The sequence below is a fragment of the Phyllobates terribilis genome, unplaced genomic scaffold, assembly GCF_046119375.1.
Source record: "Phyllobates terribilis strain yellow unplaced genomic scaffold, ASM4611937v1 Scaffold_12__6_contigs__length_324123572, whole genome shotgun sequence".
Classification (NCBI taxonomy): domain Eukaryota; kingdom Metazoa; phylum Chordata; class Amphibia; order Anura; family Dendrobatidae; genus Phyllobates; species Phyllobates terribilis.
Window position 1 is genome coordinate 44,881,800 of NW_027362772.1, and position 16,262 is coordinate 44,898,061.

At 45.1% G+C, this 16,262-nt stretch overlaps 1 protein-coding gene across 6 annotated transcripts in view; it reads left to right on the forward strand.

Moving 5' to 3' along the window:
* The window catches only part of LOC141172014 (sulfotransferase 2B1-like), a 913,436-nt gene that overhangs the window by 826,966 nt on the left and 70,208 nt on the right, over nt 1-16,262 (forward strand). For all 6 annotated transcript variants that reach the window (XM_073655785.1, XM_073655780.1, XM_073655784.1 and 3 more), the window contains 2 exons: nt 606-732; nt 814-908. In XM_073655785.1, coding sequence (XP_073511886.1) covers nt 606-732; nt 814-908 — 222 coding nt within the window. The remainder of the gene's footprint in view (nt 1-605; nt 733-813; nt 909-16,262) is intronic.

The window sequence follows — 16,262 nt, forward strand, 5'->3', positions numbered from 1 at the left end:
TCAGGCAGCGATAGATCAATAAGCAAGGCACTATGCACTGGGAAGACAATTATCTGGGACTGCCAGCTCAGTTAAATAGCTGAGTAATCAAGAGAACAGGCAGAATTTGGCGAGAGCTCTGCACCTCCCAGTCTCAGATTGGACAGGCAAGCTGTCCCTAAAAACACAGACAGCTCGGCACGCCCCCGCACCAGACTGAACAACTGAGGTGTCCGTCACTGCACAGACATACTAATGGATGGAATCATTACAGTATGAAGGTGTGCAAAATATCACAACTCAACTATCTATTTTATAACTGGCATCAGTTCCTGTTTTGTTCTTTTTTAAACTGTCATGATCCAGTGTTGCCTGTAGGTTCTGCAAAAGGAAAACCTCACATTAGATTATATAGGAATCATTTATTTATATCAAGATATATTTTACCACTCTTCATCTCTAACCCTTTGGGTGGATTTAGTTTTGACACAATTTTGAATGAAATCCCATCCCTTCTTTTACAGAGGGAATATATCCTTAAAGTAAATGGCCAAACATAAAATTGTATAAATAATCATATAACAATATGCATTTTTCATTTCTTGCTTTTGAAATGTTTGTTTTAGGTCATATATACAATCAGAGATCCTAAAGATGCTGCAGTGTCGCTTTATTATTTTTCAATAATGAGTACATACTACAAAGATCCAGAAAGTATGGAACATTTTCTAAAAGAATTCTTAACTGAAAACAGTAAGTAATTAAAATTAATGTAAGCGTACAAAATTGTCGGTTATAAGCATCCTCTCAGCTCTCATATTCTATCCATTACAGTGCCATATGGATCTTGGTTTAATCACGTCAAGGGATGGATGGAAATGCTGGGAAAAGGTAACTTTATGTTTCAGACCTATGAAGATCTTCAGAAGGTAAATCTTTAATATGAAATTATTCATGTGTAGAGGAAACAGTCTTATGAATATCCATTGTATGTATAGAAATAAACATCATAGAAGAGGTGTAAAATATATTAGATTTAAATCTCACCTTTTCAAATATCAGGAGAATGGATGTTATATAATCCAAATGGCAATAAAAGATAACCTGTTAGCATGATTTGGTAATGTAAAGTAAATACATGGCTGTAATGGCTCTGTAATACAGATTACATTGATACCTTTAGTGAAGAAATCCACTTTCTTGTTCTTCTTTAATCACCATTTGAAGTTTTCTGCTAATAAGATTTCAATGCTCAGGGGTCAGACTGTGCACTCGGTCTTTTCCTCTCTATTCTCCGGATCCTTTGCCTGATTCCTCTTTTTGAAGTAGAGTGTTAAGGGTTTACCGCAACAGAGAGGAGTCAGAAGACCGCAGCTTCTGAGTTCACCTACTCCTGCATTGAATAGAATCACTTTTCCTTCTTATTAAATGGTGCTAGTTTCTTTCAGCATTGAAGGATTTAATCTGCTCAGCTTTGATTCTCTGTATCTTCCTTCTGGAAGTTCTCAGCTGAACAGTATCAGCCAATCCTCTCTCCTAAGTAGTCTTTGCTCTGGCAATCTGGGATTGCCAGTGTTGATTCTTGTACTTCCTGGTGAAGAGTGGAGTGAAGGTGTCAATGTTTGGTAGAGGCATTTAAGGAGAGTTATTCTGCAATTGTTGCTTGGTGTTTTGGCTATAGGTATAGTCCAGTCCTATTCTATTTTTATTTACCTTCCTAATTTCTTTGGTATTTCCTGCTGTTTTCTGTGAGAGCATATTTTGTGTGTTTGGCAATTTATTTTCATCGCTCTCTGTACCCCCTTGTTTGTAAGATTAGTGTATTTGCTTACACAATTACTCCCCATTTCCCTGGGTAGTGGAGGGGAGAAATAAGGGCTGATTCAGTAGACCAGCAAGGTACATGGCCCCAGCCTCTTCATCATCTGAAGTAACCTTGGGAACAGTGATAGATAGGGCTCCCTTAGTGTTAGGGATAGGGTAGGAGCCCCTGGTCCCGGGTTGTCAGACAACAGCATTGTGACATAGAGATTTCAAGCAGATGAGGGAGGTCCCTAAAAAAGCCAACAAAGCGTATTTCTTCACCAAAAGTATCAATTCAATCAGTATTACGGCACCATTACACCTCTTACTTTCCATTACAAAATCATACCAACAGGTTCTCTTTACATGCCTATGGTTCTCTGCATTTTAAGTCTTTAGAGTCAGCTAAGCAAAAGAGTCTAAGTCCGATGGCCGTCTTATCGTGTTCAATGGTCATGGGCGACTCCTTTCAATCAGTGTGGTTTGCCATAAATGTCTTATGCAAAAAAATATATATTAAACAAGTTGTCACATAATCATAATCATTGATTTCTGCCACCATCCTCAAAACAAAAAAGTGTTGATTAGTTTTCAAAAGTGAATGCAACTCAAGTTATGCATTTTTATTGTGCATAGTTTTGTTTATTTCTACTAGTATTCATTCTATACCTAATGTAACAAAATCTCCACACTTCAAATTCCTAGTAAATTTGCAACCAATCTGAACAATCAGAAACAAATCTGTAGCATGAAGTTATGATGATGCAGATTAGAGATGAGCAAACCCAAACTGCAAAGTTTGAGGTTCATACCGGACATCTAGTCTCCTATGCTGAACTCCAAACACGGGCTTCTCCGGGAGGTCCATTTTACAGTTCGGGAGTTTGGAAAGAGAGAAAAAGAGAGAAATAGAGAGAAAAACAGTGTCATGCACAGTGTAGGAAAGACAAAGTGCAACACGAAGGGATGAGGGGAAGGGATCCCAGATACTAGGTAAAGGAGGAGTGGAGACCTCCTAGGCTGATCTAATTTCACTCTGTCTCCCCTACCATCCCTATATTGGTTCTCTACCAATCGCCAAACAGAATACCCAAGCCCTGTAGCTCCCTAGAGCTTGGCCCTGGATAGTGAAGGTGGGGAGAGCTTTGGTCAGTCCCTACTAACAACTAAAGGCAAGAAGGAAGACAAACACATTAGAAAGTAAGTTAGTGTTAGGTGTCGGGCAGTTGCTGGACCTAAAATTGGGTCAGAATCATCTGTGGTCTCCCATTCTGGTCCAGCCAGGGTGGATGCTGCTTAGCATCACCGTCGGTCCCAACGCACAAGAAGTACAGGCTGTCTCTTGGGTCCTTGTTCCCAGTAGTGTTAAGCATAGGTTGTGGAGGGTAACAAGGGCTGCTACAGCCTAAGTCCAGGATGCACTGCACTGAGCATGCCCGTGAGATGGCAGACCGTGATTGGTGCTTTGGTGTCTGCTGATCCGGTGACCTGGCACCGCCTGATTGGCCGCGGGTGACGTCATCAGTAGTGCGACCAATAATGCGACAGTGGGCAGGGCTTAGTCTTTAAATAGGCCACCCACAAGCATGGCGGCGCGCTCTGATCATTGAGCTAAGGTTGTGTTCCTGTGTGGACTCTTGTCTGTTTGGGCTCCATGTGCTCTCTAGCTGCTCTCTCCGTGACCTGCCGATGCCAGAGTTCACTCGGCTGTTTAGTACAGGTCACTTAGGCAGGCTTAGCTTCGGACAGGCAGGTTTAGCTGGGGATAGGCAGTCTTAGCTGGAGGGAGGCAGGTAGTTTCCGTTTGACAGTCTGACTCCGTCAAGGGGGTCGCTATACACCCCGAGCAGACTGCGGGCTCCATATACCTGGTACCGCCTGTTAGTCATGTGGAGAGTTACTCCGCAGTCCAGTCGCACACTGGCTGGGAGCACGTACACGCCGGCATGAGTCACACACACTTCCTAGCGTCTGATGCGTAGCCTCTGTGCAGTTAACAGAGATAGTGCGAATCCCTTTTCCCGTCTCTGTGTAAAGTAACACTGGAGGGATTTATACATTAGTTGGTTGTTTTATCTTCTTACCCGGAAGGTGTTGGGCCGCAGTCCTCAAGGCTGCATCGCGGACCCCGGGTTCAGTTGCTTTCCATTATTTAATAAAGTTGTTTGCAACAGTCCCCTTAACAGTTAGCTTGAGCCGACATCAGAGAGATTACACCAAATGTCCTCCAAGCACCAGAGAGGAAGTAAGCAGACTATAATAGCTCCAAAATCACTGACTGAAGTGGACAAAATTATGAAATATAACCTTTACTAATACATAAATGCCCTCTATTACCATTAGTTCAAAATGAGGGATATATCAATAAGTATTTCTATATTGGGATCAATCACCAATGGCCCTATTATCTCTGTTGCCAATCCCTAATATATGTGCAAAAATCCTATATAAATAGATCTGCAAATTAGCACCATAATCTACTACCTATATTGCACTGTGCCCTATAAATAGCTGAAGTAGATTCCAACTTTACGGTTCAAATCCTACACTTCTACATACAATAGAATTGCACTATGCATTTTCACTCATAGGTATATTTCACCTTGCCCAAATAACTCTCATTCAGGTCATCTTTCACCCATATAGATATAGCCCTCTTGGACAAACCTATTGCAGCTCAATAGAAAGCACTAGCCACATCTAAAACATTGTCACTACTCCTTTAGTGTGATGCTGCACTATCGCCTATGTCACATATCTAGACAGGAATTCCTTTTCATTATTCCATATTCCCTGTTTAACTCTCATACGTCAATCTTGCCTAGCTTATCCTGCCTCAACGCGTTTCACCCCCCATATACATTTAGTGGGCACATCAGGAGGCTAATCTTTATTAATATTATTGCCACAAATACTGTTACATAGGAGTATGTTTGTAAACTCACGGCCACGATAGGATCTGCGCGCGGCGGCACGGATGAAGGCTCTTTATAGATTTATCCATGCCCCCCTTCCTCTGATGTGTACGCTGCATGGCCAATCATCATGTCCCTACCGCGGAACCAATCATACCGGCTGCATATACATGCACCATCACGTCATTAGGATGCTGTGGTATCCATGGTGAAATAACGTCGGAAAAGCAGTACAATCGGAGTACAGAGGTACAGTACTTGCATTCCTGTTCCTTATTTCTCGTTACCAGTCTATAAAGGGGATGTATATTAATTATCAAACATCCTATATTTCCTTTCTAAAAACTTGATGACCTCAGATGCACATATGAATCATCCCATTTGTATTACTCGCCATATTTAAACACCGCAATGTATACCATGAACCACCAATCCAGCACATTATACAATGCATATTTCTCTGGCTATAAAATAACTCAAATTCTTGTCCCTTACAAACAATAAACAACATGTCCCTCTTCCCCAATCCATCTACATCATACAGCACATTCGGGTTCAATGCTATAGGGATCTGTGCAATATATACTGTATTAATTAGTGATGAGTGAGCACTAAAATGCACGGGTGCTCGATGCTCGGGTCGAGCAAATTGGATTACTTGGGTGCTCGACCCGAGCAATGAGCCCAATGTAAGTCTATGGGAATCTCGAGCATTTTTCAGGCGGCTCCCCCCCGGCGGTGTGAAGAGGGCCTAAAAATTGCCCAAATCGATGGGAACAGTGCTCAAATGACATGGGAACAGCATGGGGGAAGAGGCCTGGAAGCATTTCTGACTCCCAGGTCACTGTTGTAAACAACATTGTCAAAGGTATTACGCCACTTTTACAGACTCACAATGAAACATACAAAAACAAAACCAAAATTAATTTTCCTGGGAAATATGTTAAGGAACATCCTTTCCAGGGTAATGACTTTTATATAAGGCAAAATAAATATATAAAAACAAAAATGCTCCTCCACACCTTGGTCTATGTTCACACGTAGCGTTTTTGATGTGTTTTTGCAATTTTGCATTGCTTTCAACCAAGACAAATTCATTCACTGGTAAATGTCATTTTAACATTTTAATACCTTATCTAGCCATGTGGTGTGTGACACATCATCAGACACATCCTTTTTCATTTATGATGGAGGGACTCTGAAAGTCACAAAGCCAATTTTTATAGGGTCATCAGGCGGCCCTTACTATTCTTAAAGGGCCAGCAGTCGGCCCTCGCTCTTATTAGAGAACCATCAGCTGGCTATGTTTTGTTGTTCACATTATTAAGAAGTGGGTCTCCCATAGTGTTTGTCTATGCAGTCAATGCAAAAGCTGCCAAAAATTTGGAGACACTCCAATGCCCCTTGTAAGAGACGTAGAGGTCGGAGAGCCTCCTAAAAACAATGTTCCCATTATTAGGAAGTGGGTCTCCCATAGTGTTTGCTTATGCAGTGAATGCAAAAGCTGCCAAAAATTTGGACTAACTCCAATGCCCCTTGCAAGACATGTAGAGGAGATGATATGGTAGATATGGTGGTGAATATTATTGTGATGGAGGATGAGGAGAAGGAGGAGGAAAAGAGCAAAAAGACAAAATCAGAAAGCGTATACCCATGTCTGAGTGTGAAGACAGAGGTGCTTGGGAATAGAATTAGACCTCCCAAAAAAAGACCCTGTTCTTGAGTTTAGGTTACGCTGCTATTGTTCGGTGGTGTTGAGAAGTCTGGCCCAATCCAGCCCTTGTTCATTTTTATAAAAGTCAGCCTGTCAGCAATTTCAGTTGACAGGCGGATGCGCCTATTGATTATAATTCCACCGGCGGCACTAAAAACAAGCTCTGATAAAACTCTAGCAGCAGGGCAGGCCTGGACCTCCAAAGCATAGTGAGCAAGTTCATTCTACGTGTCCAGCTTGGATACTCAGCAATTATGAGGCACAGAGGAATCACGGAGGATGTTGGTACAGTCAGCACGATATTCCCTCATCATCTTCCCAAACTTTGCAATCCTTGTGAGAGTATCCCACGCCTCAGGGCCTGTAAGATGGAAGGGTCTGAGAAAACTGTCCCAGAACTTTGACAGTGTTCCCCTGCCTCTGCTAGATTGGAGTTGTGTCTCTCTCGCCTGTACTCCTTGGTTGTCCAACGAACTGTGACCTAGGCCGCCAGCATTTTCAGATGGGAATTTTTTAATAATTCCGCAACAATGGCCTTCTTATTCTTCCCCATTTAAGTAGACCTGTCTGGCTCGGGAATAAGTGATAGAAAGTTCTCCTTGTAGCATAGGTCTAGAAGTGTCACCAACAAGTAATGACTGTCGCCCAAAATTTTGAGAACAAGAGGGTCACGAGAAAGGCAGCGTAACATAAACTCAGCAATGCATGCCAGACTGCTAACAGGCAAGACTTCAGGGTCCTGACCAAGAGGATGACTGACCATGCTCTCCTCCTCCTTCTCCTTCTCTCTGTCCTCTGGCCATCCACGCTGAACAGACAGTATGACAGCTGTGCAGGTAGTACCGTCTATAGTGCATGAAACTAGCTCCAGTCCTTCCTCCTCCTCTTCCTCATTGTCATCCAATCCACATTAGAATGAGAGGAGGCTGGGATGTGTGTAATCACCTCGTATGGTTCCTTGCTCCATCTCATCGTGCTCCGCCTGCAATGAATCATCTTTGATTGTGAGCAGAAAGCGTTTCAGAAGACAGAGAAGCGGGATGGTGACGTTAATTATGGCGTCATCGCCGCTCACCATCTTGGTGGATTCCTCAAAGTTTGTAGGATGGTACAAATGTCTGACATCCATGTCCACGCCTGAGGTCTTATATGTGGAGTCTAAACTGAATACCGACGGCCTTGTTGATGCTGCTAGTCAAAACCTGCTCTCTTCTGCTCACAAATCCTTCCTAACATCTGCAATGTAGAGTTCCAACACGTGGGGACATCACACATCCGTCGGTGAGTCGAAAGTTGCAAACGCTGCTTAAACACGGCAAGGGCGGTGGAAGCTGTAGCTGACTTTCTAAAATGGGCACACAGGCGGCGTACTTTGACAAGAAGATCCGGCATATCTGGGTAGGTTTTGAGAAATCGCTGAGCCATGAGGTTAAGCATATGTGCCAGGCATGGTACGTGTGTGAGCTTGCCTCGCCTCAGAGCCACCACCAGGTTCCAGCCATTGTGACACGCGACCATGCCTGGCTATAGATTCAGCGGTGTGATCCACAGATTTGCCTGCTCTTTCAGAGCTGTCCACAACTCTTCAGCGCTGTGTGGTTTGTCACCTAAGCATATTAGCTTAAGGACAGCCTGTTGCCGCTTTGCCGAGGCAGCACTGCAGTGCTTCCAGCTTACAACTGATGAGGTCATTTTGAAGATGGATGCTAAAGAGGAGGAGGTGCAGGGGCTGTAGAATGTGGCGGCAACCCTGATTGACCTCGGCATCTGCAGGACGTGTTCCATCCCAAGGTTCGACTGGGTCTCGGCTTCCACTATGTTAATGCAGTGTGCCGTCAGCAAGATATACCATCCCTGTCCACAAGGACTTGTACACGTGTCCGTGGTTAGGTGGACTTTCCCAGTAACTGTGTTGTTGATGGCATGGCTAATGTTGTGGGACACGTGCTCGTGTAATGTGGGGACGGCACACCAGGAGAAATAGTAGCGGCTGGGGTCCGAGTACCGAGGGATGGCTGCCGCCATCAGGTTGCGGATAGCTTCCATTTACTCGAGCCTAAAAGACAACATTTCAAGAGCAAGCAGTAGCGAAATGTGTGAATTTAGTAGTGTGGCCAGTGGGGCGTTGGCTGAGTATTTGCGCTTGTGTTCCAAGGACTGTGGTAGGGACAAATGAACGCTGTGCTGGGAAAAGGACATGGACAAGCTTGCTGATGGTGCTAGTTGAGAGTGTGCAATGACAGGTGCAGGGCAGGAGGCATCTACGCATGCGCCATGGACAGAGGATTGGGTTGCATGCACTACAGCAGAAGAAGCAGTCGTGCCATCAGCATACACTGTTCCTAGACCCTGGGGTTCAGCCCACTTAGTTGGGTGCTTTGCTGCCAAGTGCCTGATCATGCTGGTGGTGGTCAGACTGGTAGTTTTGCTACCCCTGTTGATGCTGGCCTGCCAAGTGGGGCAAATGGCCTTTTTGGGGTTATCGGCAGAGTCTTTAAAAAACAACCAGACTCGGGAAGAATTAACAGCTGTTCTGGCAACTTCCATCGAGTTGATGTTACGGGGAATGGTTACATGCCTTCTGTCTGCGGCCACCACACTGCTTCTTCCTGCCTGTTGTGGTGCTACTCCTCCCTCCCCCTGTGTGCTGCTGTCCTCGCTCTGTATGTCCCCCTGCCAGGTTGGGTCAGTTACTATATCATCCACCACCTCGTCTTCTACTTCTGCACCCTGGTCATCCTCCTGATTTTCTGGCAATTGTGTCTCATCATCATCCACCTCTTGTGACAGTTTCCCACTGTCGCCTTTGTGTGATCGTGGCTGCTCAAATATTTGGGCATCGCTACCTGTGATCTCCTCTTGCCCCGCTTCAAGTGGACAGGGCGAGAGGCCCGAATCTATAAATGGAAAAGTGAACAGCTCTTCGGAGAGTCCAAGTTTAGGGCCAGTTGTCTCCGGACACTCGGCATGGTGGGAGGAAGGAGGTTCAGGGTGATAAATATACAGTTCAGACTCACGGCTTCTGAGACTTGGCTGTGGGGAAGACAGGGAGGTGCTGGTGGTTGCTAAGTGCCTTGGAAGCATTATCTGCTATCCAACCAATAACCTTTTCACACTACTCTGTGTTCAATAGTGATTTTCTGCGGCCCCCTATTAATTGCGACAGGAAGGTCGAGCGAGAAGATGTGGGTGTTTGTTGTGGCACAATTTCAGCTAGCCCACGGACTACACCTGGTCCTCTGAATGCACCATCATCACTATCACGTCCACTACCCTGTCCCTTGCCACATGACTTTCCCATTTTAAATGGAGGACAATATTTTCCACGTTTACTACAAATGGCTGGATTTGAACTGCAGTGATATGTGACTCGTGTGATGGAAAACCACAGTTTTAAATAGCTGGCCTGTAGGTAACTATTTTTAACACCGAACTGGTATCAATAACTTCGTTAACACACTGCAACAAAATTTTAATGGAGGCCAGAAATGGCAGAATTTTCAGCGCATTTATACAGTATGTGATCCGTGTGACGGACAAACTACAGTTTTAAATAGATGGATTTTTAGCACTGTAATATGGAAAGGATCTGGCTGTATTCTGCAGCGCCAACAAGAAAATGGAGTGAAAAACGGTGTTGTCTGGATAGCTTTTTAAGCAGATAATCAGGATTAAATCCCAAAAAAATTATTCCTAGCCCCTGATACCAGGGGCTATTTCTAGAAATATCTGTAAAAGCACCAGCAGCAGACAAAACTGGAATGGACCCTCTTGCTATGTGCACTGCAGTCTGTTATATACACTGCCTGCCTGCCTAGCACTGATATCTACATCTATATTATTTCATCGCACACTCAACTGAATGCAAAGTTCACTTATTGTGAACAAAGTGAGACAGAATTAAACAATCAAACCGAGTTTCAGGGCGACTGTAGACGTTTCGGCCTCTCATGTGGCCTTAATCATTACACCACTACTGCAAAAGGAGAAGACATACAGGGTGTCAATGGAGATAATGCATTACATTATATACAGTTGTTATCATCCAAGGTGAATATACACCTACATTATAATATATAATGTGTAAAAGAGCAGGACTGTGAAAGAAGGGGGGGTGGGGTAAGGGGGAAAAAACGGAAAGAGGGAGGGGGAGTCTAGGGAACGGAGGGATAGAGGATAGGGGGCAGGGAGAGAGGATTAGGGAGAGGAATCATATGACAGAGCACAGATATATACATTATATAGATAGCTTAATATTTACAATCAGAGTAGTACCAGGGAATATCTTACTTGTTATGCGGTTTGAGGGCGAGTTAAGGCTTAGTAAATGGATCAAGGGAAAGAGATTTTCCAGGTGCACGGCTGCAATATCAAGGCAGTGTGATTAGGTATGCTGTGCAAGTTAGTAGCGGGGTCTTCTTATATGCTTGCAGGGTGGTTTCCTTAAGTTCACAATAGATATGGGGTCACAGGGATCTATAAAATAGAGTGCAATTAATTATTAGGAGTGAAAATTGCACTGACTTGTTGGTATAGGGACACTCTCCTGATGGGATTGTACCTTGTGGTGGATACCTGACTTGTTCCTGTGCCAGGTCTGGTCCCCTTATGGCACCCCCTGAAGAGGTGGGTTAGGCAGGGGTGGTCTAGTGGAGTAGAGCGACGCTCCCGCGCCTTGCTGTAGCTGTCAGTGGTGGTAGTGTGAAGAGACTGCGTTTTTATGTGTATCATAGCGGCGCCAGACCGGAAATGCGTCACCTGTGGGGGCGTGTCACCAGAAGTGACGTTACGCCGACTCCTTGCTGTGTGCAGTACTGGATACAGACGCTGCCTAAACAAAGGGGTTGCCAGGGAGACCTTGATCTCTCAGTAGCCAGGATTTGGCTGGGGTAGTTTCTTTCCCGAAATTTTTGTGACATTTCATCTAGATGTTGAGGGATCAAGGTGGAATTAATTTTGACTCTACCTTGAACAGCCCCTTAGTCCTCTCCGTCCCCCTTTTCCAACATAGTGCCATTCCTGTAAATCAATTCACATGGCCAGCTACACGGCCAGAATACTTTGCGCAAGGACACAGTCCTATCCTCCTGCGCATGCGCCCAGTTGGTCTCCCCGGCAACCCCTTTGTTTAGGCAGCGTCTGTATCCAGCGCTGCACACAGCAAGGAGCCGGCGTAATGTCACTTCCGGTGACATGTCCCACCGGTGACGCATTTCCGGTCTGGCGCCGCTATGATACACATAAAAACGTCTCTTCACACTGCCACCACTGAAAGCTACAGCAAGACGCGGGAGCGCCGCTCTACTCCACTAGACCACCACTACCTAACCCACCTCTTCAGGGGATGCCATAAGGGGACCAGACCTGACACAGGAACAAGTCAGGTATCCAGCACAGGGTATAATCCCATCAGGAGAGTGTCCCTATACCAACAAGTCAGTGCAATATTCACTCCTAATAATCAATTGCGCTCTATTTTATAGATCCCTGTGACCCCATATCTACTGTGAACTTAAGGAAACCACCCTGCAAGTATATAAGAAGACCCCGCTACTAACTTGCACAGCATACCTAATCACACGGCCTTGATATTGCAGCCGTGCACCTGGAAAATCTCTTTCCCTTGATCCATTTACTAAGCCTTAACTCGCCCTCAAACCGCATAACAAGTAAGATAATCCCTGGTACTACTCTGATTGTAAATAATAAGCTATGTATATAATGTATATATCTGTATTCTGTCATATGATTCCTCTCCCTATTCCTCTCTCCCTGCCCCTTCTCCTCTATCCCTCCGCTCCCTAGACTCCCCATCCCTCTTTCCAGTTTTTTCAACCTTACCCCCCCTTCTTTCACAGTCGTGCTCTTTTTATATTCACCTTGGATGATAACAACTGTATATAATGTAATATATTATCTCCATTGACACCCTGTATGTCTTCTCCTTTTGCAGTAGCGATGTAATGATTAAGGCCACATGAGAGGCTGAAACGTCTACTGTCGCCCTGAAACCCGGTTTGATTGTTTAATTCTGTCTCACTTTTTTCACAATAAGTGAACTTTGCATTCAATTGAGTGTGCGATGAAATAATTCTCTGTAGTAACCAGGCACTAGTTGCCTATTGCATCAGCACTAGTGTTGAGCCACCCCCGTAGTGTTCGGGTTCGGTTCGGTTCGTCGAACACCGGGATGTTCGAGGAACTGTTCGTCGAACTGTCCGTCGAACACCTTAGAACACCGTCGAACACCGTTAAAACCAATGGCAGGCAAACAAAAACACATAGAAACACATAGAAAACACCTTCAAAGGTGTCCAAAAGCTGACAAACTGCTCAGAAAACGCTTTCTTTAAAAAAGCCGGCCGGCAATTCAGCAGCGGCATACACCGGTACCCGACAATTTAGACAAAAAGGAATAGAGCCTCACACATAGATTAGATAGATAGAAACATGTCAGTCACATATATATGAAGTACAGTGACAGTGTTGCTTACTGTACTTGTCATTTAGTGTAAAGGATTTATTAAAAAATATAATAGTGTTTTCATGCACTGTCTCTTTAAAAAAGCCGGCCGGCAATTCAGCAGCGGTATCCGACAATTTATAACAGACAGAATAGAGCTTCACACATAGATTAGATAGATAGAAACATGTCAGTCACATATATATGAAGTACAGTGACAATGTTGCTTACTGTACTTGTCATTTAGTGTAAAGGATTTATTAAAAAAAATAATAGTGTTTTCATGCACCGTCTCTTAAAAAAGCCGGCCGGCAATTCAGCATCTGTACCCGACAATTTATAACAGACAGAATAGAGCTTCACACATAGATTAGATAGATAGAAACATGTCAGTCACATATATATGAAGTACAGTGATAGTGTTGGTTACTGTACTTGTCATTTAGTATTAAAATAAAGGATTTATTATTAAAAAAAATTGGCGTGGGGTTCCCCTTAATTTTAGTCTCTAGCGGAGGTTAAGCAGACAGCTGGGGCAGATGTTTGAAGCCTGGGAAGGGGGTAATACCTACGGAGCTTCCCAGGCTACTAATATGAGCCCCCAGCTGAATACATAGCCTTTATTAGCTATTAAAATGGGGGACCCCCCAAAAAAATGACTTGGGGTCCCCCCTAATTTAATAGCTAGCAAAGGCTAGGCAGACAGCTGGGGGCTGATATTAATAGCCCAGGAAGGGTGCCATGAATATTGGCCCCCTCCCAGGCTAGAAACACCAGCCGTCAGCCGCCCCAGAAATGGCGCATTCATAGGATGCGCCAATTCTGGCACTTAGCCTCGCTCTTCCACGCTGCCCTGTAGCGGTGGCAGGGGGTAATAGGGCTGGGGTTGATGTCAGCTTATAATGCCAGCTGACATCAAGCCCAGGTTAGTAATGGAGAGGCGTCTATAAGACACCCCCATTACTAACCCCATAGTCAAAGTTAAAAGAAAACACAAACACCCAGAATAAAGTCATTTAATTGAAATAAAGACGCAATCCTTTATTGTTCTAAATTAAACCATACTTACCATCACGCCCATTCCAGCTGAAGCCAACGATCTCCTGCAATAAAAGAAAAATAATAAAGCAACATCATCCTTACCTTTCCATGGTTCCCACGACAGCTTCAGCTCTGCTACATCGAGATGACAGGCTGGACCGCAGCAGAACGCTGCCATCCAGCCTGTCATCCCGCAGACACTGAGAAGCGCAGGCTTGCTTGCGCTCTGCAGTGTCTGGCTGTGACGGCATAAAGATGAGACGAGTTCATGTCCAATGAACTCGGCGCACCTCATGCATGTCACTGACAGCGTGGGAAAATTCTCACGCTGAAGCGCTGAGTGCAGGAGAATTCTCCCACGCTGTCAGTGACGTGCATAAGGTGAGCTCATGTCCAATGAACTCAGCTCACCTCCTGCACGTCACTGACAGCGTGGGAGAATTCTCCTGCACTCAGCGCTTCAATGTGAGAATTCTCCCACGCTGAAGCGCTGAGTGCAGGAGAATTTTCCCACGCTGTCAGTGACGTGCATGAGGTAAGCCGAGTTCATTGGACATTAACTCGGCTCATCTGGATGCCCTCAAAGAGAGACACTGTGAAGCGCAAGCAAGCCTGCGCTTCTCAGTGTCTGCGGGATGACAGGCTGGATGGCAGCGTTCTGCTGCGGTCCAGCCTGTCATCTCGATGTAGCAGAGCTGAAGCTGTCATGGGAACCACGGAAAGGTAAGGATGATGTTGCTTTATTATTTTTCTTTTATTTCAGGAGATCGTTGGCTTCAGCTGGAATGGGTGTGATGGTAAATATGGTTTAATTTAGAACAATAAAGAATTGTGTGTTTATTTCAATTAAAGGACTTTTTTCTGGGTGTTGTGTTTTTTTTAAATACTTTACTAGAAATTCATGGTGGTCATGTCTAATATTGGCGTGACCCCATGAATTTTGGGCTTAGGGCCAGCTGATAATGCAAAGCTGGCCCTAACCCCTTTATTACCCAGTGAGCCACCGCATCAGGGCCCTGGATGAGTTGGGTACAGCGCCAGAAGATGGCGCTTCTATGAACTCGCCATTTTCCGGGGTGGCTGCGGACTGCAATTTGCAGCGGGGGTGGCCCAGAAAGCTTGGGCCTCCCTGCGCTGCGGATTCCAGCCCCCAGCTGCATAGTTGTACCTGGCTGGACACAAAAACAGGACGAAGCCCCACGTCAATTTTCTTTAAATTATTTCATGAAAAAATTAAGAAAAAAAGGGCTTCCCTATATTGTTGTGTCCGGCCAGGTACAAATAGGCAGCTGGTGGTTGGGGGCAGCCCGTTCCTGCCTGCTGCACCTGACTGGACACAAATATAGTGCGAAGCCCCACGTCAATTTTTTTTTAATTATTTCATGAATTTCCTGAAATAATTTAAAAAAATTGAAGTGGGGCTTCGCACTATATTTGTGTCCAGCTAGGTACAGCAGGCAGGAACGGGCTGCCCCCAACCACCAGCTGCCTATTTGTACCTGGCTGGACACAACAATAAAGGGAAGGCCTTTTTTTCTTAATTATTTCCTGAAATAATTTAAAGAAAATTGACGTGGGGCTTCGCCCTATTTTTGTGTCCAGCCAGGTACAACTAGGCAGCTGGGGGCTGGAATCTGCAGCGCAGGGAGGCCCAAGCTTTCTGGGCCCCCCCCGCTGCAAATTGCAGTCCGCAGCCACCCCGGAAAATGGCGCGTTCATAGAAGCGCCATCTTCTGGCGCTGTACCCAACTCATCCAGGGCCCTGGTGCGGTGGCTCACTGGGTAATAAAGGGGTTAGGGCCAGCTTGGTATTATCAGCTGGCCCCAAGCCCAAAATTCATGGGGTCACGCCAGTATTAGACATGACCGCCATGAATTTCTAGTAAAGTATTTAAAAAAAACACAACACCCAGAATAAAGTCCTTTAATTGAAATAAACACACAATTCTTTATTGTTCTAAATTAAACTATACTTACCATCACGCCCATTCCAGCTGAAGCCAACGATCTCCTGCAATAAAAGAAAAATAATAAACCAACCTCATCCTTACCTTTCCATGGTTCCCACGACAGCTTCAGCTCTGCTACATCGAGATGACAGGCTGGACCGCAGCAGAACGCTGCCATCCAGCCTGTCATGCCGCAGACACTGAGAAGAGCAGGCATGCTTGCGCTCCTCAGTGTCTCGCTGTGACGGCATCCAGATGAGCCGAGTTCATGTCCAATGAACTCAGCTCACCTCATGCACGTCACTGACAGCGTGGGAAAATTCTCACGCTGAAGTGCTGAGTGCAGGAGAATTGTCCCACGCTGTCAGTGACGTGCATGAGGTGAGCTCATGTCCAAT